Source organism: Netta rufina, assembly GCF_964035555.1.
Source record: "Netta rufina genome assembly, chromosome: 10".
Lineage (NCBI taxonomy): Eukaryota > Metazoa > Chordata > Aves > Anseriformes > Anatidae > Netta > Netta rufina.
In genome coordinates this window covers 11,145,949-11,167,477 of record NC_140133.1, presented here as the reverse complement: position 1 = coordinate 11,167,477, position 21,529 = coordinate 11,145,949, and the positions used below count along the sequence as shown (strand labels likewise).

The following is a 21,529-nucleotide window of genomic DNA, read 5'->3' as shown; positions in this document are numbered from 1 at the left end:
GTTATCCTCTGCGTAACAGAAGTTATGTATTAGGTGGTGCCAGGATTGCTCTGCGGTAGAGAAGGAAGGAGGAAATCTCACCCACATTTTGTGATTTATTTATTTTTGGTATTGTGCAAAAAGAAAGAAAAAATGAAACTTTTAGGAATGAGAGCAGATGAACACTTTATAACTCAACATTGATGTCTGCTGGTAACAGCTCAGCATGTGGCTCTTTGCTACTGGGAATACGGATGGGCAAGTGAGTGGTGGAGCTCAGTCCCACTGGCTGCTGGCGTGCCCAGTCCTGGGACTGAGCTGACTGAGAATCATAAAATCATTTAAGTCAAAAAAGGTCTTCAAGATCATCATTCCAACCATCAACCTGACCTACTGAGTGCCACCACTAAACCACGTCCCTCAGTGCCACATCCACACCTCTGCTGACTACCTCCAGGGATGGGGACTCTGCCACTTCCCTGAGCAGCCTGTTACAATGCTTAACCAGCCTCTCCATGAAGAAATTCTTCTTAATTTCCAGCCCAAACTTCCCCTGGTGCAACTTGAGACTGTTTCCTCAAGTCTTAACTTTTGTCACTTGAGAAAAGAGACTGACATCCTCCTCACTGCAATCTCCTTTCAGATAGTTGTAGAGAACAATAAGATCTCCCCTCAGCCTCCTTTTCTCCAGACTAAACATCCCCAATTCACTCAGTCACTCCTCGTAATTCCAGTCCCTTCACCAGCTTGCTCTTCTCTACATATGCTCAAGCAGCTCCATATTCTTCTTGTAGTGAGGAGCCTAAAACCAAACACAGTATTTGAGGTGGTCTTGCCGGTGCTGTCAGAGACGATACTGTCACAGAATCACTGTCCTTCTCCTCCAGAGAAATTATACACCTTTGGGAGACTTTTTCTCCATCATTTTACTAAGCGATGCTTTTCCTCTTTTGTCCAGTCCTTTTTTTAACTGGTGTATAGTGCCCGAGTGAGGCGGGCAGGGTCGGACAGGAGCTGGCAGCAGCACGAGGACAAGGCTGAGCTGCCCTTGGAGCTGCTGAGCAGTGGGACACCATAACTCCCGCACCTGCATGCTCTGCGACGGACAGTCCTTGGAAAGGACTAATTAATAATATTCAGGCTCATTAATGGTGTTAAGAGGTGGCGTGCCATCATGGCATTGATCTCAAAGCGCTTTGCAGGCATTACAGGGTCGGAGCTGGCAGCACCTGCCCCAGGTGTGCTCCTGTTTCCAGGTGATGGGGATCACGGTGCCACTTGGGCTGGCCCTTATGGTTCACTTTTTCATAAATTCTTGGCTTTTTATGTCCCTTTTCCATAAATGCTTGGTTTTACGCGTCCTTTTTTTGTAAATTCTTGTTTTTACACCTTCCATGGCAGCCAGAGCCATGATAACGGGGCGATGGGTGCAGTGCTTGGTGCCTGACGGTACAACAGGGTGGCTGCGACCCCGAGCAGCCCCCACACGGCCCCGGGGCTGGTCCCTGCCCGGTCCCCTCCCGGTGCCAGCCCCGAGCCGCCCCCCCCCCCCCCAGACTCCCCCCTCCCACCCTCGCCACCACAAGATGGCGGCGGCGCACGGTCACGTGACGCGCGGCCCCTCCCCTCCTCCTCCTCTCCCTTCTCCCCCCCCTCCCGCCGGCTACCGGGCGGCGTGCTGACGTCAGCGGCGGCGGGCGGGCCCCGTGACCGGAAGTTACCGGAGGGGGAGGCGGAAGTGAAAGCGGGGAGGCGGCGGGGGCCCATTAAAGCCGAGCGAGGCGAGCGGCGGGGCGGCAGCGAGGCTGAGGGCGGGCGCCGCGGCGGCTCGGGCACCACACGCACCGCGGTGAGGGGCGCCCGGGGGCACCGGGGAGGGTGTGGGGGGAACCGGGGGGAACCTCCCGGGCCTCTCCCGGTGGCTGTGGGGGGGGGCAGCGGGGTTGTGTTGGGGGGGGGGGGGGCGAGGCCTTTGTGGGGCCTGGGTCTGGGCCTGGTCTGTGGGGGGGGGGGAGGGGAGTGGTGGCGCCGCTGGGAGCCGGGCCCGGGAACAAAGGAACCGGGAGAGCCCCGGGGGTGGGCGCTGGGGGGCGGCGGTGCCGGGGCCTGGAGCCGCTGGGGAGGTTTTGGGGGCGGCCTCGGCTACGGGAGGGCGTTGTTAGGGGGGTTTTTGGGGCTGCCCGGGGGTGTTAGGGGCCGGGGGTGGGCGCTGGGGGCCGCTTGTAGGGGGAGCGGGGGCGCTCGGAGCGGTTTGTGGGGTGAAGCTGGCAGTTATTGCGAAAGGGGCGCTCGGCGTGTGCGAAGCCTGAGTCAGGGCTGAGAGGGGATGGGGGGGCGCCTCTGGCTGCGGGTGGGTGACAGGGTGAATTCAGCCATAGGTATGGTAGTGAGCTCCAAGCATATTGAGGGTAACAAACGTGGAAGTGCCTCACCGTAGTGTTTAATGTAACTGTGCTTGTTTTCCTGTAAATAGTGGAGTTGTTCTGGTAGTGGGACTGCTAAAAAATACCCCCGTAGTCAGAAGTAAGAGAGGTAACCTCAGCATCTGCACCAGTCTGTGTTACCCAGTGACTCTGAAATCTTTGAGGCAGAGCTGGAGTTCTCAGCGCTGTTTTCCTGAAAGCAACAAACACCTGCTGATAAGCAGAGCTGCCGGGATGTGTATCAGCTCTGTATATGTAAACTGGGAACACATGACAGAACAAAGTCCTCCCCACTGTAAGCAATCAGTCCTTTGTTTGATAACTGCTAATTGGAAGCTTTAAAACTCCCAGCACCTGCCACCTCTGGCCTGTGCCTGGGACTCGGCTTGCTGGTGTGGGCCTTGGGCCGGGGTGAAGTTCCCTGTCTGAGGGAGTAGTGCCTAACCGGCTGGGAACAACTCCTGCCTGGCCGTGGTTTAAAGGCTCTCTTGTGGCTGTTCTGTGTTGAGTTCTGGTGCTACCGGGAGAATACAAGAGAGGCTGGAGCCTCGCCGTGCTTCCAGCAGGGCTGGGCTGCCCGAGTGAATGTGCTCAGTTCTCAGCAGCTGTATTTGAGGTTGCAGTGGGTGGAGTCATTTGAATATTTCTTGTTTAATAATCAGGGCTTCATCGCCGTACGTATTCAGGAAGAACAAGTATACTTGTCTCTCCCCCCCCCTCCTTGTGACTTCCAACAGCTGACTGAACACATGACCTGCTCTCCCTGAGCTGTGAGCAGGCCCACCGTGCCCGGCCTGAGTCAAAGTAGCCCTGAGCTGCTGCTTCAAGGGCTGCCCTTCCTTCCCTGTGCCGTTGGGTTAATCCTCACGGGGTAGGAGAGCTGTAAGGTGGGGCTAATTTGACCCCTTAATAGGGAAAACTTAAAATCCAGTAGCAGTTTCTTGCTCTTAACCAATACAGCCTGAAACAGTGGTTGTATTTCGTGCTGCTGTTATGTTAAACTTGCCTCTTGCATCTGGTGTCATGCAGTGGTCCATGTTCTACATGGAAATACACCACAGGCAGGGTAAGACTTGGACCTTAAAAGGCAAAGGGGCCAAGTTAAATGCCTAAATAACTGTTGCAGTGTCTATCCTTGCCCTTCTGCCAAATCCCATGGGTCAGAGGCTGCCCTGAGCAGCCCAGGCAGTCAGGGAAACATCCCCATTATAACCTGGAAGTGAAAAATGTACCAGCTCTGCCATAGCCCCCCTGTATTCACCCACAGAAGATGTTTTCCTTGCTTTCCTACCCCAAAATGAGTGCCCGGGGACAGCAGGGTTATCAGGTGGAGTTTCTGAGGCACCTTCTTAGGGCTCCTGGCTCAGAAGGTCACGCGAGTTACCTGTCGGAGCAAATCTCCGTCAGGGCTTGTCCTTGAGGAAACATGACAATTAGTATCAAACCATCTGTGCACGACTATTTATAGCTCTGTCTCCAACATGGATGGGATTTTGTCTGACTTCTCTGTGAAAATGAGACTAGTTGGTGCAGAACTCACCGTTTGGCTGTAAACAAAGCTGCCTGGGCTGGATTGGGATGCGCTGCGAAATGCCTCAGTGCCTGGCAAGCCCAGGCTTAGGAACCAAGGCTGTAGCACAGGGCACCGGGGTGTTTGCATCCTCTGAACACACTGCTGGGTGTTTAGGATCACACACTTGCTGCTGTCCAGCCCGTTAGAATCGGTGCTTTCAGTGCTGGAGTAAGCTGGTCACTTGATAGGCACAGGATTCTCTCACCTTGTGTGCTGTGTTCCCTGATGTCCTGTGGGCTTCTCGGCTGTGACCTGAACCCCTCTGCAGCCCTTGCTGCTAGGGCCTGCTGCTGGGATCCCCCACAGAGCTGTAGGGGCTTGGGGCTTCTTGCCTCAGCGTAATGGGGTCCAGGTGAGGAGGAATTTGTGCTGGATTTGGCTGGGCACTAGCAGCCTGTGCCTTGTGTGCTGTGTGTCTGACACTATTGGGGGCTGGATTGCTGAAACGTTTCCTCATGCAGCATTGTTCTGATAATTGCTGGTTAATTGCTGCAGCTGGAGTTCAGTTGCCTTCCCCCCTGCAGCCTTCTGAAGCGGCCTCCTGGGCTGGGTTGTGACCCGGGGCTGGCGATAACAGATGCCTGCTTTTTGGTGCCGACCCAAACCTGGGCTGTGCACCCCGACAAACACAGACTGTGCACGGGGAACAAGCCGAGAGCCAGCAGAGAGCCCTCCGGCCGCTCTCCCTTTCACATACAGCTCAACCCCAACTTCCAGAGGGGCTCCCAAGGTCAGCAGCTCCGCCTGCACTGCTCAGAAATAGCAGGTGGTGCAGGGATCCCCCCGCTATCACATGGCTGCTGGCGGCGTGTGTGCTGCTCCGGCCCTCGGCGTGCCGCTGCGCCCTGCGCTGTGCTGATGTCATTGCTGCCACCGCTCCTCCTCCTGCGTGCCAGCCCCCAGCGAGGAGCTGTGTCAACACCGCTGCTGCTAACTCACGGCTGGGGACAGGGAAAGGAGCTGGCCAGGGCTGTGGGAGCGTGTTGGTGTGCAGCTGAGCCCGAAGAGCTTTGGATTCTTGCGCTAGGGAACTTGCTCTTGAGGCTGTGGCTGCTCTCAGGGCGGTGTGACTTGGGGAGGGGCGTGCTGTTGGAGCTGGATTGAAGTGTAAACTTGTGGCACGGTCCTGTTGGTGCGGTTTAAAGGCACTCCATGCAGTGAGTGCTCTGCTCTCCTGCCCACCTGTAACTACTTAAAATGTCAGCTTCAGGTGACTTGCTATAGCGAGCTGCACCTGGTTGGGTTTCAAGCAGGAATTCCTAAAAGAAATGGAGCGGATCTTTATATCCTCACTGAAGGAGAGCAGTGTTTCTCTGCAGTCTGCCCTAACTCCCTGCGTGCTGCAGCTTTGGTCGCTTGGGCTGTTTAGGGGGTGTGTGAGGGTGACACAGGTAGCTGGGGTGTGCCTTCAGGGGCTGCTGGCTGGAGTGCCTGGGCCTCCACGGCTGGCTCTGCTGGGCAGCAGCATCTCCTGGAGTGCTAACCTGCTCCGTGCTCACCTCCTTCAAGCGGACTGAGTCACTGGGCTCTGCAGGTGTCTCCTCGTGGCTCCAGACGCCGATAATGCTATCAGCACTAGGATCTGGCTCGGTGATAGCATTGTCTCGAGCATCAGCAGTGAGACGGCTGCGACTCAGCGAGGTGTCTCCAGCTCTCCCCTTCCCCCTTGGGGGGATCACAGTTCACCAGCACCGCTCTGCGAATCCCCTCCGTGAGGTTGTTCTGCTCCTCCGTGGGGGATAAATAAGTGATCTGGCAAACTCCTGCTGCAGGAGCTGGGCGAGAGGCGCCGGGGTGTGAAGCGTGAGCCTGAAACCGAGTCTCCGGCAGGAATTCCTTGCTAGGCCCTGACTCAGCTGTCGCGGTGAGCTGCCTGCTGCCCTCGCCGACCGGGACTGAAAGACTCGTCCTTCCTGCCCTGCCAACCCCGTGAGCACAGCCAGAGGTGTGGGGTATGTGCAGGATCGGGGCTGGGCGCCGCCCCGGGCGCAGTTCTTAGGCTGCGGGGTCTGGAGTTAGGCAGCTCCAGGAGCAGGCTGGGTCCCGAGGACACAGACCTGCAGTAGCTGCTTGGGGTAAGGCTCCGTGGTCCTCCACATCTGCCTGGATTTGGGGCCTCCTGTCAGCTTTTCCCTCTCTCCTACCAGGCTCCTGGTGCTGAAGGAGAGTCAATATTCAGCTGTGGGGTCTGGCAGCCCTTCTGAGGTTTGGGACTCCAAGGCCCGAACCTGCAAATCCTCCCCTCAGTCACTTGTTTCCTGCCCAGTTTCTAGGAACTGGGGAAAACTGCAGGCAGGCCTAGATAAACGAGGCTTGTTTACCACTGACAAGGTCTCAGGGCTGCGCCTTCAATGCAAAGGTTATCTAACACCTCCTATTTGTGTCCCTAAAACTGAAAGCACGCCAGGAATGTGTAAAATCTCAGCGAGCTGGAGACAAAATGAGGAGTTAATCCGAGAGCTTGAAAAATATCGCTGGAAGGAGCGAAGACCTCACAACATCGCTGCTCCTCGACGGCCTGGCCTGCCTGCAGCTCTGACTTCTCAGGCTCAGCTTCTGCTGGGAAGCCTCAAACCCAGCAGTGTGTGGGGTGGGAAGGGTGCAGGGCTGTCCCTGTTTGTTTGGGGCTGCTGGGACCTGTCTGGCTCTCCTGGCTAGGTGGCTGTGGCCGCATGGACCGGGCTGTGTGGGCACCGTGGCTGGGTTGTGTGAGATTTGCTCCGGGAGAGGCCCGGCAACGTGGACCTGTGCTGGTGGAGCTGAAGGGCTCTGCGTAGGCAAGGCCCTTAGTCAAGACGCATGGCTTGCTGCCTGGTGTCTCCCAGCAGCCAGCAAATGTGCTCAACTCTCCTCCCACATCCTGAGATTGTCTCCCCCAGGGCAGAATAGGGGAAGTTGAGCTCGCTCTGATAAAGGGGGAGGGGAGTTAAAGCAAGCATGCCCGCTCTTGTAGCAGCCCGGTCCCTGGGGAGGAGCGGCGTTGGCTGGGAACTACCTGAAATCCTGAAGGGCTCACGGGGGGCTGCTTCCCCTGGGGGGAAGGGGCACAGCGAGGTCCCTGGGTGACAGCACACCTCAAACCTACAGGAGGAGGGCAGCTGAAGATCTTCAGGTGCTCGCTGTGAGGGCTCTGTGTGTCTGCCTGCTCCTGGAGGCAGATGCCCTGCAGCACGAGGGACCTTCCCCTGCTGGAGGAGCTCCAGGTGAGGGGGGGCTACGGCTTCGTGCCTGGGAAATCAGCTCTCAGGGAAGCTGTTGGCTGCAGCTTTCTTCCAGGACTGAGGACTGTTCCTCCAGCAGCCCCCTTCTGTCAGTGTCCTGGACCTGGTCCTGATCTGTGCACAGCCGTGGTCCCAAAATACCTGCTGCTGGCTCTGGAGGTGGTGGTGGTCATCCCCAGGCTGCTGAGGAGCAGCACGAACCACCTGGGAAGGCTGCATTCACCGCCAGGAACGCTGCGTGCTCCCTTCCTCGGGCTCAGGGCATCTCTCAGCCTGTGTGTGCTGCTGATGTCTCGGTGAAGTCCTCCTGTAGCTGCCAGACCTTTAGGGAGGGCTGACTAAACACAGGGAGGCATCTGCCTCTTTTCTGTAAGCAAACTGTGCCTGTTCAGCTCCCACTTTCTGCCCATGTAATCAGGTCAACGTGATACCTTCATAAGAGGTGACACCTAAACCATCAGATCGGTTTCTGTGCTCTGCTGCTGGGTTGTTGGGGTGGGGGTCTGTCCTCCCTTCTTTGGCCTTTTCTAGGGCAGTCACAGCTCAGCAGTGGCTCTGGAGCAACAAAACTTCTTCGGTTCCAGATCTCGCACCCGGACACAGAACAGCTCCGAGCTGGGGGAGTGCCGGGAGGTGTAGCAGGGCTGTGAAGCAGTGAGGCTTGGATTGGAGACCCTGGCTTTGAGAGCTCGGGCTCTGAGCCTGACTAATCGGGGGCATCGATGCCTCCCAGGAGCTGGGACCCCACTCAGGGAGGGCTGACCCCTTTTGGGGGTCAGCCTTCATACAGTGAGGGTATGTTCGTGCTCAAAGGAGCTTAAACCTTATTGCCAGTGGAAGGAGCAAAAAGCTTCTGCTCTGCCACTTGTTTGATCACACCACGAGCTCGTTCAGCTCAGGGCTGTTCCCAAGCTCTTGTATTTTAGCGAGGCTTCCTGCGTGTCTCCCTGAGTTGTCCCCATCATTCAGTCTTCAGCACGGAGCTGTCCTAGCCTGGTGTTTAGGAGCAGGCTGCGGTGTGTGCAGGCATCGCACCCGCCCAGCAGCCAGCTCGCAGGCCTGTTGGCTTCTTGCCCCAGCTTGGTGCTCCCCCTGAAGCTGCTGGTGGAGAGCTGGGGCTGGTTCTTCAGCTTGGTCCTACAGCAGCTGCGCTGGAGGCTGCAGCTCCACCCTCCAGATGAGGGGAATTCACTGCAGGCAGCTAGAGTCTAAAAAGCTGGTTCCTGTGGGCTCCTGAAATGTGGTTCAAGGTTGTTTTGATCCCAGCCCTGTCACTGTGCTAGGCAGCACGTGGGGCTGTGGGCTTCCATCACAAAGGTGAAGCTTCTGCAGTGTTTCCTACCCCTGAGAACCATCATACCCACACCTGACAGCTCGCCATGTGATGTTTTAAACCAGGTATCAGAAAATAAAGTGGAGCTGAGGCTCCCGGCTCCTGAAAGAGGTAATTCCTGTCTCCCAGGACTGGCTGGGAAAGGCACCAAGTGGACAGGAGCCTGCTCCTGCGGAAAGTGCAGCGAGCAGCAGGCAGCCTGGCTGCTTCTCCTGAGCAGGGAAACGAGGAGCTGTGCTTCAGCTCTTGGCCGGGCACCAGCAGGAGAGAATGTGTGCTAGAACAGCAACGTGTGGGGAGGAAGGAGGTGGGAAGCAGCTCTGAGATGCTCCTGATACAGCAGGCAGCGGAGCGAACCCTTCTGGGGAGCTGCTGCAGCGACACCTCGCCAGCTGCTTTTGCTGCGGGCACGAAGCCAGCTCGTGGCCCCACTAAATGTGGGGTTTTCCTTGGTGGGTTCTCTCAGCCAGCCCCCGATGCCAGGGGAGGTCAGCGTGTGGCTGCTCGTGGTAAGTGCCAGCAGGAGACAGCACATCTGTGCCTGGTCCTGTAAGAGCAGATTAAACACCCAGGAGCATCTCCCCTCAGGGGATGGAGGTCTGAGCATGGCCTCCTGAGGTGCCACACATCCCAGGGAGCTTCCCCCTTCTGGGAAGAAGCTGGTTCAAGCTGAGCTGGTCCCGAAGCATTTCTCTAGCTTCAGCCTCCTTGAGGAAATGCAGAACCATTGGAAGAGGGAATAAAAATAACTCTTTGGTGTAGTACAGAGGCTTAATGCTTGGCAGCCTCCCCCATGTGAGAAAGGAGCGAGCAGGGGTAGCGTTCCTGTGTCGGAAACGCATGGAGCTGCTTTTCAGGACACTGAGCCTGCACTCCAGGACTAAGCTTTTTTCAAGAAGGCTTTTCCAGCCCTCAGGGATGGCTCTTCCTCGGCATGGTCTGCTCTGTGCTGAGCCCGTTGTGGTATCCATACCTTTGTGGGGCACTGCCTTATCCTGACTGACCTCCTGATTGTGTGGCTTCTTGCTGAAGGCCCTGTGATGCCCTGGAGAAGGGAAAGAATGCAATTCTGCATTTCCAGGTGCTGTGAGGTGAGCCCTGCTTGATGCTCACCCACTGCTGTGCCCCTTGGCTGGGTAGTGCTAGATGTCCCTGGCAGAGGGCACGAGGGGAGCCGTGCGGTTCAGCAGCCGTGTTCCAGCTCTGCTGGCTTCTGGTGGGAGCTGCAGGCGGCAGGCACAGGAGCAGAGAACTTCTGATCAGATGGCCCAGTTCCCCTAGCTTCTGCTTAGGGGTGCTCTGCTTTAGTTCAGGTTGGGATTTGCACTGTTTAATAGCAAAGCTGTGGCAGTGCAGCCTGCTCCAGCAGCTTTAAAGCCAGCATGCAGGGAGCTGTTGTCTTCCTTCCGTGGAGGCGAGCGTCCTCCCCTGCCCAGGGCTGCTCCTGAGCACCTCCAGCAGCAGGCCTGGGACAGGAGCATCCCGTGAAGCTGAGATCTGGTGGGCCACCAGTGCACGCTCCTGCTGTTGCTAATTGACATCGAGGTGCCTGCACTGTCACTTGACGCGTGTGAATGCCTCTGAGCAGTCCTTACCCATCCATCTCTGCTCTGAGCTGAACCAGCTGCCGTAATAGAGCAGAAGAAAGGACAATTGTCATGGCCTTTGAAGCAACGAGGGAAGTCTAATTAGGCTTGGCACGGACTCTTTGCTCTTGCATCTGAACAATTGGTGCCGCAGAGCTTTGTTGGACAGTTCTTGGTTCTCCCCCAGCTCTGCCAAGCCAGTAACACGTGCGGGTTGGACGTGAGGGATTCTCCCCGTGCTGCTCCAGCAGGCCAGGTAATAAATAACCTTACCAGGAGGCGTGCTATACCAGGCTTCATCCCCTGAGGGTCACCACGCTGCCAGTGGATGGCTTCCTTAGAGGGGCAGGCATTAAACACTGCGCAGGAGGACTCCTCTGCTGTGCTAGAGGCAGCTGTGTCATTCCTCTGGCACCAGGAAGGCCAGGAGGAGGGGTGATGCTGACTGGGCTCTGCCAGGAAGCCTCCGACAGCTCCTGCACGGGGCTGGGTGGGTGTGCTGGAGGCTGCTGTGCGGGTGACTTCTCTCCAGGAGACTGCACGGTGTGAAAACAAAACCGGTGTCTCGGATCTAATCTTAGCAAGCAGGTTTTTCTTCAAGATTTTCTCTGAAGAGGAAGTGTTTGTTCAGAAATGCTCCTGGGACTGGATGGGAGCCCCGTGTGAGCTCACACACTGCCATCTTAAGGGCTTACGTGTCTCTTGCAGGATGCTGCTCTAGAATAATCATGCTGTAAAGGAAAGCAAGCTGCACATGGAGTGCAAAATAGCCTGGGACTTGGATGCCACTGACTTGGCTGAGATCAAAAGCGGTGATGCTTACGCTGAGCTTGCTCTGTGCAGGAGCAGGGGGAGCCCTGCACAGCCCCCGTCTCAGGCTGACTCAGTAACTCGATGTTTCTTGCAGGTGTGTCTGGAGAAACTCCTCTGACAGCTTGAACCCGACAGGTTCAGGTATTCAAACCTGCCTCATCTGTTTTGAGGCTGTGTCCCGAGCCTCCCTTCGTCTCGTACTAGCCGTGCTCATCAGAAACGAGATCCCTGTAGCTTAGAGCAGGAACGCGGGCTCTGTTTCTGGGACACAAGGCAGTGATGAGCCCGTCTACTCAGCGCTGTGCAATGCGGACAGCAGCCCGTGTTCCCACGTGAGCCATCACAAATTGCCTCTGACTCCAGGCGAGCAAATCCTTGAGCGCTGAGCCTGGCCCGGGGTGGGCTGTGTGCCCCGTTGTACTGACACCAACGGCACCGTAACCACGAGCAGCTGAGGTTGCTCTGGGCGTATCTGAGCTGCCGTGTGTGGAAGCATCCTCTGGCTGGAAGATCATGTGTCTGCTGCTGGCTTAGCGTGGGCTGAAGGCCCCAAATCCTCTGTGTGGTGTTGCAGGAGGCTGTGGTAAGGCTTTTCTTACTGCTGGGGTGGGCTGAAGGTCCTGTGGCTTTTGTTTCCAGCACCCCAGCCTCTTTATTGTGGCTGGGAACAAGGTGAGAGTTATGGTGTCCTGTCCTTGGAGTAGTTTGTCCCTTTGGCTTGCTTCATCAGAAACCCCAAGTAAAATCAAATCATCAGAAACCCTGGGTAAAGCAGTGGGGTTTCTTCAATCTGTTTAGATCTTAGATCTTGCTGGGATGAGTCAAAGCTCTGTTTAGCACAAAGAGCTGCTCTAAGGCTGGTGTTGGTCTTGGAGACCTGCTCAGCCATGCAGGCTGCGATAAGGATCAGGGAAACAGCAAAAGCAGTGCTGTAGAGAGCAACTTGATGCTATGTAAACTAGAAGGGTTTTCTTCTCTAGGAAGGCTCCAGGAGACGTGGCTTCCTCTGGTAACTTGGTGGCGGGTCTGTTTCTACCTGTGATGAGAAGATTAATAAGAGGGCTCGCTCCTTCAGCTGACTGGGCTTAAAAAGTGTGGGGCAGGCTTAGTAGGACGGGGTGGGGAAGCTGGGCACTGCGGGTGTGTGGCAGAGCCGAGCTCCTCGTGCTGTCTCGTGGCCCAAGGCAGGCACGGAGCTGAGCAGCCCGGCGGTGCTGTGGCTCACATCCGATGCATCACCCGAGGTGTTTGTCAGGCAGGAACGGCCCTGCACACCGCTGGGTGGACAGCAAACTATGACAAGCAGGTGGTGTCGGGTCTGATTCAGCTTCCTTCCTCAGCCGAGCTGCTTCCCAGGTAATGAGACTTGGCGGAGCATTTCCCCCTCGCTTCGTGGTGGAACTTCAGCCCACCTTGCACCTGGGCACCGAGGCTCCCCTGTGCCTGAGTGTTGCAATTCAGGGCCCTACAAAATCCCTCCCCGAGCACGGGAACGGCTGCCAGCTTGTCGAAAGCTGCTTTGAATACCAGCAGGCAGCAGCTGATGGCAGGCGAGGCTAAAAACACTCGGAAGAAAAATAGAAGCAGGACGTGCTGGGTGCTGGCGCAGCCACCTCGGGGTGAGTTGTTTACCCCCTGTCTCAAGGGAAACAGGTGACTCTCACCCGGGGCTTGAACCTGTGCAGATGTTTTCCATGACGGCTCACTGCGTGGTATTTTGAAGTGGTTTCGGGGCCCTGCTTGCTGTTCTTGCTCCATCTGGGCCAACTGCGCTGCCAGAGTCTCTGGCTTGGCTAGCACCAGTGTTGCTTGTGCTGCAGGCTCTGAAAACACAGGAGGTGCTGTCTGCTTGGGCTGCTCGCCCCGCTGCTATCGATGGGATGAGCAGGAGCTGGACTAAACCCTGGGCTTGTCTGGTGACCTTCAGCTGGATATTTCGTGGGCCCTTGAGCAGTACATGGCGTGCCGGTGCTGTCACTCGGCAGCCTGGGGCTGTTCTCTTCTAGTTTCACACCCGGGCACGTCAGGGCAGCGTGAGGTGGGCGCAGTCCCACAGGGCTGAGCTGTGAGTGCACCGCTGCCCGTAACGGCAGCAGGAGGCCTGCTGCTGCCCTCCCTGGTGGTGAGGTCTGAACTGGTGAGCTCTGCCCCTCTAATGCTCAAAGCCTGATGATTAAGGCTTTGTGCAGCCAGTTTTTTATCTAATAGGAAGCTTCTACAGCTTGGAGCGTGTTGTTTCCCCCGTCAGTGGGATGGAGCAGGCTGCACTTCTCTCTCAGCCGAGGCTCTCGCATATCCCAGGCAGTGCACAGGACCAGGCTGCTCAGAAGAGGCTCCTATCCCTGCTGTTCTCAAAGCAGAGCCCTCCTTAAGCTGTGAAAGTCAGGAATAGCTCCCGAGGAGTAGGAGTCGTGTAGTAGAATGAATGTGAGTTGGTGTGGCAGGATGAGAGTTTTCGGGCAGCCAAGTCCCTATTTAAGGGATGGGAACACGGAGCCTGTGTCAAAGGTCTCTGCATTCAAAGTAGCACAGCCATAACCATCCTCTGGCTCCTCGCTCTGGAGAGAGCCTGCAGAGCTCCCTAGGGAAAGCCAAGGGGAAGCAGACTGGGATTTGGGACCTCATCAAGCCTCAGCAGCAGGAGAGAATGAATGTCTTGTCCTATCCCTTCCCTGTAGGTGGGGAGAAGGGCGTGCTAGGCTGTAGTCATGCTCGGCTGCTGGTAGCAAGGCTTCATACGTGTTCTTGCTGTGCTAAAGCATCCAGGAATATTTTGGGACCTGCAGTAGCTTCCTAGATCTGGGTGAGACCTGGGGCCAAGTAGCAGTGAGAGCTCAACTCTCACTCTCACTAATTGGCTGGGCCATTAGTGGCAAGCTCAGAGCCACTTGCCCATACAGCGGACTGGAGTGATGGCAGGAGGCAGCTCGTGGGGTAACAGCAGCAGGGTGAGTGTTAGAGGCTCGTTGCTACAGCCCTACCCCGCTTTCTCTGAGAAACCCCACGTGCTGGTAGCCGTGTGCCTCGTGCTTCAGCCTTTTGGCTGGCCTGGATGGTGGCACACGTCTGACATCTCTGCTCACAGCTTGTGTAAGAATCAGCTTGTTCTGTGAGCTTACTGCCCTGCCTCCTGCAAGCCTCAGGGAGGTGGCCTCAGGTAACGTACCCAGAGAGCAGCCTGGGAATGGGGTCAGAGATGAACTTTGTACTGTGAAGGACAAGTACGTGGCTCATTTAGTGGTGTTAAGTTGTGGTTACTGGTCTGACATGGCCTTGCCAGTGAAGAGGGCAAACACGTGGTACTGCTCGAGTGAAGCCTTGAATCAAGAAGTCCAGCTTCAGCAGTGCTGGGCTGTGCCAGCTGCTGGTTCCTTGCTGTGAGTCTGGTGCCTGGCCTCCGAGCCTGCTGCCTTGAGGAGTGGTGTGCCAGTGGAGTCTGATGGCGGTGTTCCTCTTCCTTTCCAGTTTAAAAGATGACTTCTAGGAAGAAAGTGTTACTGAAAGTCATCATCCTTGGAGACTCCGGGTAAGTGGGGGAGCTTTCAGCTGCCGACCTGCATCCTGCTGGGGTGCTCTGACAAGGAGGAGTCTGGCTGTACGGTGGGAAGGCAGCAGTGCTGGGAGGAGGCATTACTGCCACTGTGCATGGTGGTGTTACCTTGTGGCTCTAAGCATGTCACAACCCCCTGTCCTGAATGTGTCTCCAGAATTTAACACCTTGAAGCCTTTTCCTGGTATTGAACAGGAGAAATGAAGGCAGACTATGGGAGCAGAACTGGATAGCCTCTCTACAAGGAGGATCAGCATGCTGTTAATTTAACCTTTAACTTTATTAGGGGGGGAAAAATACACCTAATAGTCAATTTTGGCTGAGTATTAAAATGTTACCTCTGCCAGAGGTGAAGTTTATACTGAAGCCACCTGCTGAGCTGCTATCTGATCTGGGTAGAGCCATCCCTTGGAGTAAGGCTCTGTCCTGTTCCCTCGAGCAAGGAGGCTGCTCCTCTGGTACAGGTGATGGGTTTGCTGTGCAGGCTGCAACCTGCTCCCCTGACATCAGGCTTATTTACACCACTGTGCCCAGCAAGCTGTTGATCAGGGAGTGCTGCTCAGCCACAGAGTGACTGTGAGCCCTCTGAGCTGGTTCTCAGGAGGATCTCCACCTCCAGGCCCCTACAGTTGTATGTGTCAGCTGTTACCATGCTGAGCCTGCCCTGTTCCTCCAGCTCCTTCTGAAAAGGCTGATTATTTTCAGTGGGTTTCATCATTTGGTGGGGCACCTCGTCTTCCAAGGTTGCTGTCACGATAAGCACACTGCTTACCAGTGATCTGATCACTGACGGGGACACAGGGTTTCTCAAGACCTTAATTCTTCAAATTCTTATGTGGCCCCAGCATCTGTTGCTGTGGAAGCCCCTCCTTGCCTAGGTGGGTGTGCTTCCACTGACTCCCCCCCCCCCCCCCTTTTGGCCAGGAGGCTCTGATGGAAGGTGAAGGGCAGAGGGATGTTTTCTTCAGAGTGATTAACGCAATCTGTGTTGCGGGAGCAGCCTACCTAGTCTTTTTGTCTTTCTGTACAGGGTGGGGAAAACATCGCTCATGAACCAGTATGTGAACAAGAAATTCAGTAACCAGTACAAGGCTACGATAGGCGCAGACTTCCTGACAAAAGAAGTCATGGTGGATGACAGGCTAGTGACAATGCAGGTAAGGAGCAACTCCTGCTGTGAGGGGTGTTTGGACCACGCTTGTGTGGAAGCGTCTGCTCCAGGGTAGCCCAGGGCAGTGCACAGGGTGTGAATCCTGCCTGCACTGAGCTGCTGCTGCTGGGCTTCTCTACAAATCTGCACAGGGGCTCGACAAGGGAAATCAAAGATCAGCTTGCCTGGGCTCAGCAGAGGGAAGCTTTGCCCAATTTGAAGTGTTTGTTCCTGTCAGTGTACGTTCTCTTGGTAGAAAGGTGCACTCCCCTAGCCTTCAGGAACTGGGAAGGGCTGGGAAAGGGCTCTTCAGGCCATACTCATGCCACCCTGATTGCTGGATGGAATGGGGAGCCCTCATTGTGGTCTGGGTGTCTTGGAGCAGAGCTGGCTCACCTACCCTGTCTTTCACTGCAGATATGGGATACAGCGGGACAAGAACGGTTTCAGTCTCTGGGAGTTGCCTTCTACAGGGGAGCAGACTGCTGTGTGCTGGTGTTTGATGTCACGGCCCCTAACACATTCAAAACCCTAGACAGCTGGAGGGATGAATTCCTCATTCAGGCCAGTCCAAGGGATCCTGAGAACTTTCCTTTTGTTGTGCTGGGAAACAAGATTGACCTAGAAAACAGACAAGTGAGTACTGTGACTTGCTAGCTGCCTTTTTAAGAAATTGCTGGAGTGGGAGACCTTGTAGGAACACGGGAGGGTTACCTGAGTGGAAGGTGTGTGTGTGGCTCTGCTGTTGCATGGTACTGGGGAAGAGTTCCTCCAGGTTGTTCCCCTCTACTTAGAGGGGTTTCAACCCCTGTGCATAATGTGCTCCTGCCCAGCAGTAGAGAGCCTGCAGCAGCTCCCTGGGTAGATTAAAGATCTGATTCCCCTCTGGTATTGCTGAGTAACCACTGTGGGAGGAACTCCCTGTGCTGAGGGTGCCTGAGCAGTCCGTGCCTGTGGTCTGATCCTCCCTGCCATGGGGCTGAGCGTACCTGGTGCAGGCAGCTGCCTCCTGTGCTCCAGCAGGAGCTGGCCCTGCCTATGGCAGGCTCAAGCTTGTGGAAAAGCTGCTCAGCCCTTGTTCTGCTTCTAGAACTGGGGCTGTTGGGTGTGTGGAACAGCTCTGTGTCAAGGCTCTAATGAGACCAGAACCCTTGTCCTAGCTCAGGTGGGATTCCAGGGGGTGGTCCCTGGCCTTGACTTGGAAACCAAGCCCCCTCTGTGTCAGGCTGAAGGTGGTGACGCTGCTCTCTGTCCACCCAGGTCACCACAAAACGGGCGCAAGCCTGGTGCTACAGTAAAAACAACATCCCCTACTTTGAAACCAGTGCCAAGGAGGCCATTAATGTGGAACAAGCTTTCCAGACGATTGCACGAAATGCACTTAAACAGGTAGGAAGGGGGCTGGTGGCTGCCCTCTGCTGGTGCTGGCTCTGCCTCGAGTTCAGCCAATGTGGGCCCCTGGGGAGGTTTGGGCTCTCCCACAGCTTTCCCCAGCTGAGAATGGCCCCAGTGTGCCAGGGGCTGTCCGTAGAGCTGCAGCACTAACTCTTGCCTTTCTGCCCTTCCCTCCTGCTAGGAAACCGAAGTGGAGCTTTACAATGAATTCCCCGAACCCATCAAACTAGACAAGAATGACCGAGTGAAGGCTTCTGCGGAGAGCTGCAGCTGCTGAGGGAAGAGGGAGGGGTTGAGCACAGTCCTTCACAAACAAATATCACACTTAGGCCTTCAAACACACAGCCCCTCTTCTGTGTTTAAAAACAAAATTAAAAAAAAATTCCATCTCCAGCTGCCAAAATCCACCCATCTCCCACGAGCATCTGAGAGTCCAGCACTTCAGAGCTCACATCCCCGCACCATCCACATCACACTTCATGGTAACAGACCTTTCTCTTAGTTTAAAATGGAAACTCTTATGTATGTTTGGAACTGAATCTAATTCCAGGTGTCCAACGGAGAGGAACTGTTTACAGGTAATCTGTGTAACAAGTTACATACATTTTTAACTGTCTTGTGTTTTCCCCTGTGAAGGCTGCAACTGGAAAGGCTGATTACCTATAGTTCATTGCAAGCTCAGCACTCAGTCCAACTAGGTTGAGTTTTGTATGTATCTCTGTTAATGCTTGTTACTTTTAACTAATCAGATCTTTTTACAGTATCCATGTATTATGTAATGCTTCTTTAGGAAAAATCTTATAGTACATGTTAATATATGCAACCAATTAAAAATGTATAAATTAGTGTAAAATTCCTGAATTACATGTTCAAGTACTGAAACACAGATTGTGTAGAAAGTGAGGAGGACACTTGTGAACTGTGGTGTGCTAGCAACACAGAGTCCAGATAGAGGCAGTATTCTGTACAGTAGAGATGAACTACATAAGCCTTCTTGTTCTGAGGCCAAGAGGCTTCATCTTCTGGAAAATCTGTCTGGCTTCCTTGTATCTAAATTCTCAGATTTGCATAACAGCATTGATATGCACACTGGATTATTGGATTTGAAATTAAATACAGCTATGAAATGACCTCATTTGTTCACCTCCCCTACTGCTTAACTCCTAACATCTTGGAGCGAATATGGGAAGGAGCCAGAGCTGAGGTGTGCCAGTGGCTCTTTGTGCTGTGGAAGGAGCACCTCTCCCACCTGGGTTGTGGTAGCTGTTTCTCAATGAATTACCTGGACTACGAACCTTCCCTTTCTTCTTACTGACTGCTAATCTGGATTTTTTGGTATGGAAAAACTTGGCAATCTAGTCCCTTTCCTCTCTTCCTTTCCTCCTGGTATTTGTTCTTGCGTTTGTAGCTTGCTTAAATGGAGCCCTTCTACCTGTTTTCCAGAGGTCTACATTCTAGTACGTAGGCTGAGCTCTTATGTAAAGAGACAAACATGATGCCAATAAACTTAACAAGAACAAACCTCCTTGTTTACTCCTGTTTCTGACTCTCTTTTTTTTCCCTGCACTAACATACCTCCTTCCTCCTGTTTGGTGACCCTCTTAGCAAGCTGCTGCCTGCACATCACAGCCTGTCTGTGCTTTTCCCTTACTGTGCTGTCTGTGCCTTCTACATAGCTTCTTAAGAGGGGGGTTGGCAGATGCTCATTGCTTGGGTGATCCTAGAAGTGGTGCTTGGAGCTGCTTGCAGTGGCAGGAACTGTGCTGCAGCTGGTCACTGTTTATTGGCACAGTCCCACATCCCTCTCCTGGGTGTGCAAAAACCCTTGGCAGTGGGGAAAGGAGGGCAGTGTGTGAAGAGCAGCTCACTGGTACCTGCTGCAGCTCGAAGGCTTCCTGCAGGAGAAGCAGGCTGCCTGCAGTGGCTCTGCTCTAGCAAAGCCTTCAGTGTTGGTTGCCCTGGTATGGTCACAGCTCACCTGAAGGCAGCACCAGCAGAGGGGCCAGGAGGCTGAACCATCTACTCTCACTGCAGGATGGCTGGAACCTCCCCTTGAAAAAACAGATTTTGGGAGGCAAATGCAGCCAGCAGCTGCAATGCCTGGACTTAGCAGTGGCCCCAGAGGGAGCGAAGGACCCCTCCTTGGTATGGTTAACCAAGCCCAGGCCTTCAGTTCCCAGTGCCTGGGCATGACCCTCTGCTTGCACTCAGCAGTTGCTTGTTCGCTGCTGTGCCTGCAGCCAAATGGAAAACAAAGCATACAGAAATTAGGCCAGTTATTTCAAGAGCCTTTTAACAGGTTTTGTGTTCTGTATCCTACTTTATGGCTTCATCCTTGTACACTTTTTCTCCTGCTTGACTGGGCTTTTGCTGTCCACATCCCTTTCAAACAGCTGTGCTGCGGCAGGGCCATGTCCTCGTGGGGCCACTTTCCTCTCTGCATCTCTCAAAGGCTCCAGTTTGCTGCTCATCTCCACTGAAAGCATCACTCTGTGTTTGTTTTTTGTACAGTTTTAGCAGGGAGAAAGGCTGAGGGAGGTGGGAGCAGTAACTGCACCATGACATTTTGGGGAAGGGAGCGTTAGTTCTGCATGTACAGCCTGCTGCTTGGGCCTTGGGGCTCCTGGAGCCGAGGGCCAGGCTGTAGCATGAGAAGGGCTGTGTGTTGCAGCTCTCGAAGAGCCCTGTGCAGACACTGTGTAACCTCTATCACATCAACCAAACAGGCAGCTGCACAAAGCAAACAGAGCTCCACATCGGTCAGTCAGCTGCAGTGCTCCTAGCCACAGGGTGTTACGGATGCTAAAGGGGGAAGGATTCGATATGCCACCTACAAACCAACACTTTTGGAGGTGGGAATGTGATACGCATGTACACGAGGGTACAGAAAACAGTACGGGAGGCAAGAGGCCTGGGAAGTGGTGCTCTGAGCTTGCCCTGCTGTTACACGTGGAGAAGCTGATGCTGGCAGAGATGCTGCTGCAGGACGGAGCCATCACCACGGTTTGAAGGAGCCCAGGGAGGCGGATGCTGCCTGGACTGATGGTCCCTGCAGGGTACAGCATGTTTGGGGTGAGCTGCCCTGGGCTTGCTGGTCAGGGTGGGGAGGGGAGACCTGAGGAACACCCTGCAGGGAGCGGGAGGGCGCCAGCATTTCTTTTTACATTTGCTTTGAAGTGGATTCAAAATCCATTCAAGCTTTTTGAAAAATGCCACCCTCCCATCCCTTCCCATCCATCGCAACAAGGACCCTGCCACCACGGGCAGCCTCCTGCTCAGCCCCGCTACGGGGAGCAGGGCCAGCAGCTGCCTCTTGCACAGCAGGACCCTCGCCCCCAGAGCCTCACTCACCCTGCTGCCCTCGGGGGCAGAAATGGGGCAGAAGTGCCACCACCCCCATCACCGCTATCACCAAGCGCAGTGAGCAATGTCACCCCCAGCACCTTCCACTCGCAGCACAGTGTGATGCTGGGGCAACGTGGATCTTGCAGCCAGTCGGTGGATGCCTGAGACCCTTTTTTTTTTTCCCTCGGGGGACTTTGCAGAGGGCAACTGGGCTCTGCAGGACACCAGCTTCATGACAGCATTGACGCTGTGTGTGTGGGCATCATCGAAGCAAAGAGCAGCCGACCTCCGCCCTCGCTGCCGGCACGAAGGCCAAGCTGTGGTGCCAGGGTGGCAGAGCTCAGCCCGTACCTAGGCTGGGAGCCAGCCCCGGCCCCATGCACCTGCGGCCCCAAACGGCCGCCAGCCCCCCGTGAGCATCACCCCGCTGCCAGTCCCCCACCCACAGCCCCCAGGTGCACGGGGGGATGTGGGCACAGCAGCACGTAAACACGTCTCGCAGCTGTATGGGTGCACAGAGCTGGTTCTCGCTGAATATTTGTGCATGATTTACATTTATAAATACATTTACACAGACTATGAAGTGTGTATGTATGGCTGTGCATACTTCGAGAGCGAGAGAGCTCGAGGAAGCAGGGCATGGACATGCTGGTAGGTCCAGGGGGCACAGCTGTGTGGGTTTGGCCAGGAACTTACACAGACACAGCCCGAGAGCACAGCGTGGTTTAATTGTGGGCAGGCATTTATGTACTGAGCTACACCGACACAAACACACTGAGGGGGCTGCAGGCTTACTGATGTACACACATCCAGTGTATAGTTGTTTTGTTTTTTTTTTTTTGTAATTACATACAAAGAGATTTTATATATACACATATATAAAAATCTATATATCGATATGGCTGCCCTCATATAAATTTTATTTCTATTTCTCTACAAAAACATATAAATATGAATAGATAGATGTATATGTACACATGTGTGGGGGTGAAAATAAAGACACATAGTTACGTAAATAGGTAAATACTTAAAATATATGTGGAGGAGGGTATGGGGATATCTCTGTGTGAACTCTCTGCATATAGAGAGAGTGAGAGGGAACACTGCTTGTGTGTGAGCCATCTCATTTTCCCACAGCATTCTCCTCAAGAAACTATCTGC

General features: G+C 54.8%; 1 protein-coding gene across 1 annotated transcript; it reads left to right on the top strand.

Annotated features, from left to right (window-relative positions):
- The first annotated feature begins 1,691 nt into the window (after positions 1–1,691).
- RAB7A (RAB7A, member RAS oncogene family) lies at positions 1,692–18,544 on the top strand. The gene is made up of 6 exons (XM_084292621.1): positions 1,692–1,828; positions 14,394–14,454; positions 15,509–15,635; positions 16,046–16,264; positions 16,889–17,017; positions 17,205–18,544. Exons 2-6 carry the CDS (start codon positions 14,402–14,404, stop codon positions 17,298–17,300), a joined length of 624 nt encoding a protein of 207 aa, XP_084148747.1. The 5' UTR covers positions 1,692–1,828; positions 14,394–14,401; the 3' UTR covers positions 17,301–18,544.
- Positions 18,545–21,529: the final 2,985 nt, after the last annotated feature.

Coding starts and splice junctions, on each gene's coding strand:
- RAB7A (XM_084292621.1), top strand. CDS start 14,402: ATGACTTCTAGGAAGAAAGTGTTACTGAAAGTCATCATCCTTGGAGAC. Junction 14,455..15,508: donor ATCATCCTTGGAGACTCCGG/GTAAGTGGGGGA, acceptor CTTTCTGTACAG/GGTGGGGAAAACATCGCTCA. Junction 16,265..16,888: donor TTGACCTAGAAAACAGACAA/GTGAGTACTGTG, acceptor CTGTCCACCCAG/GTCACCACAAAACGGGCGCA.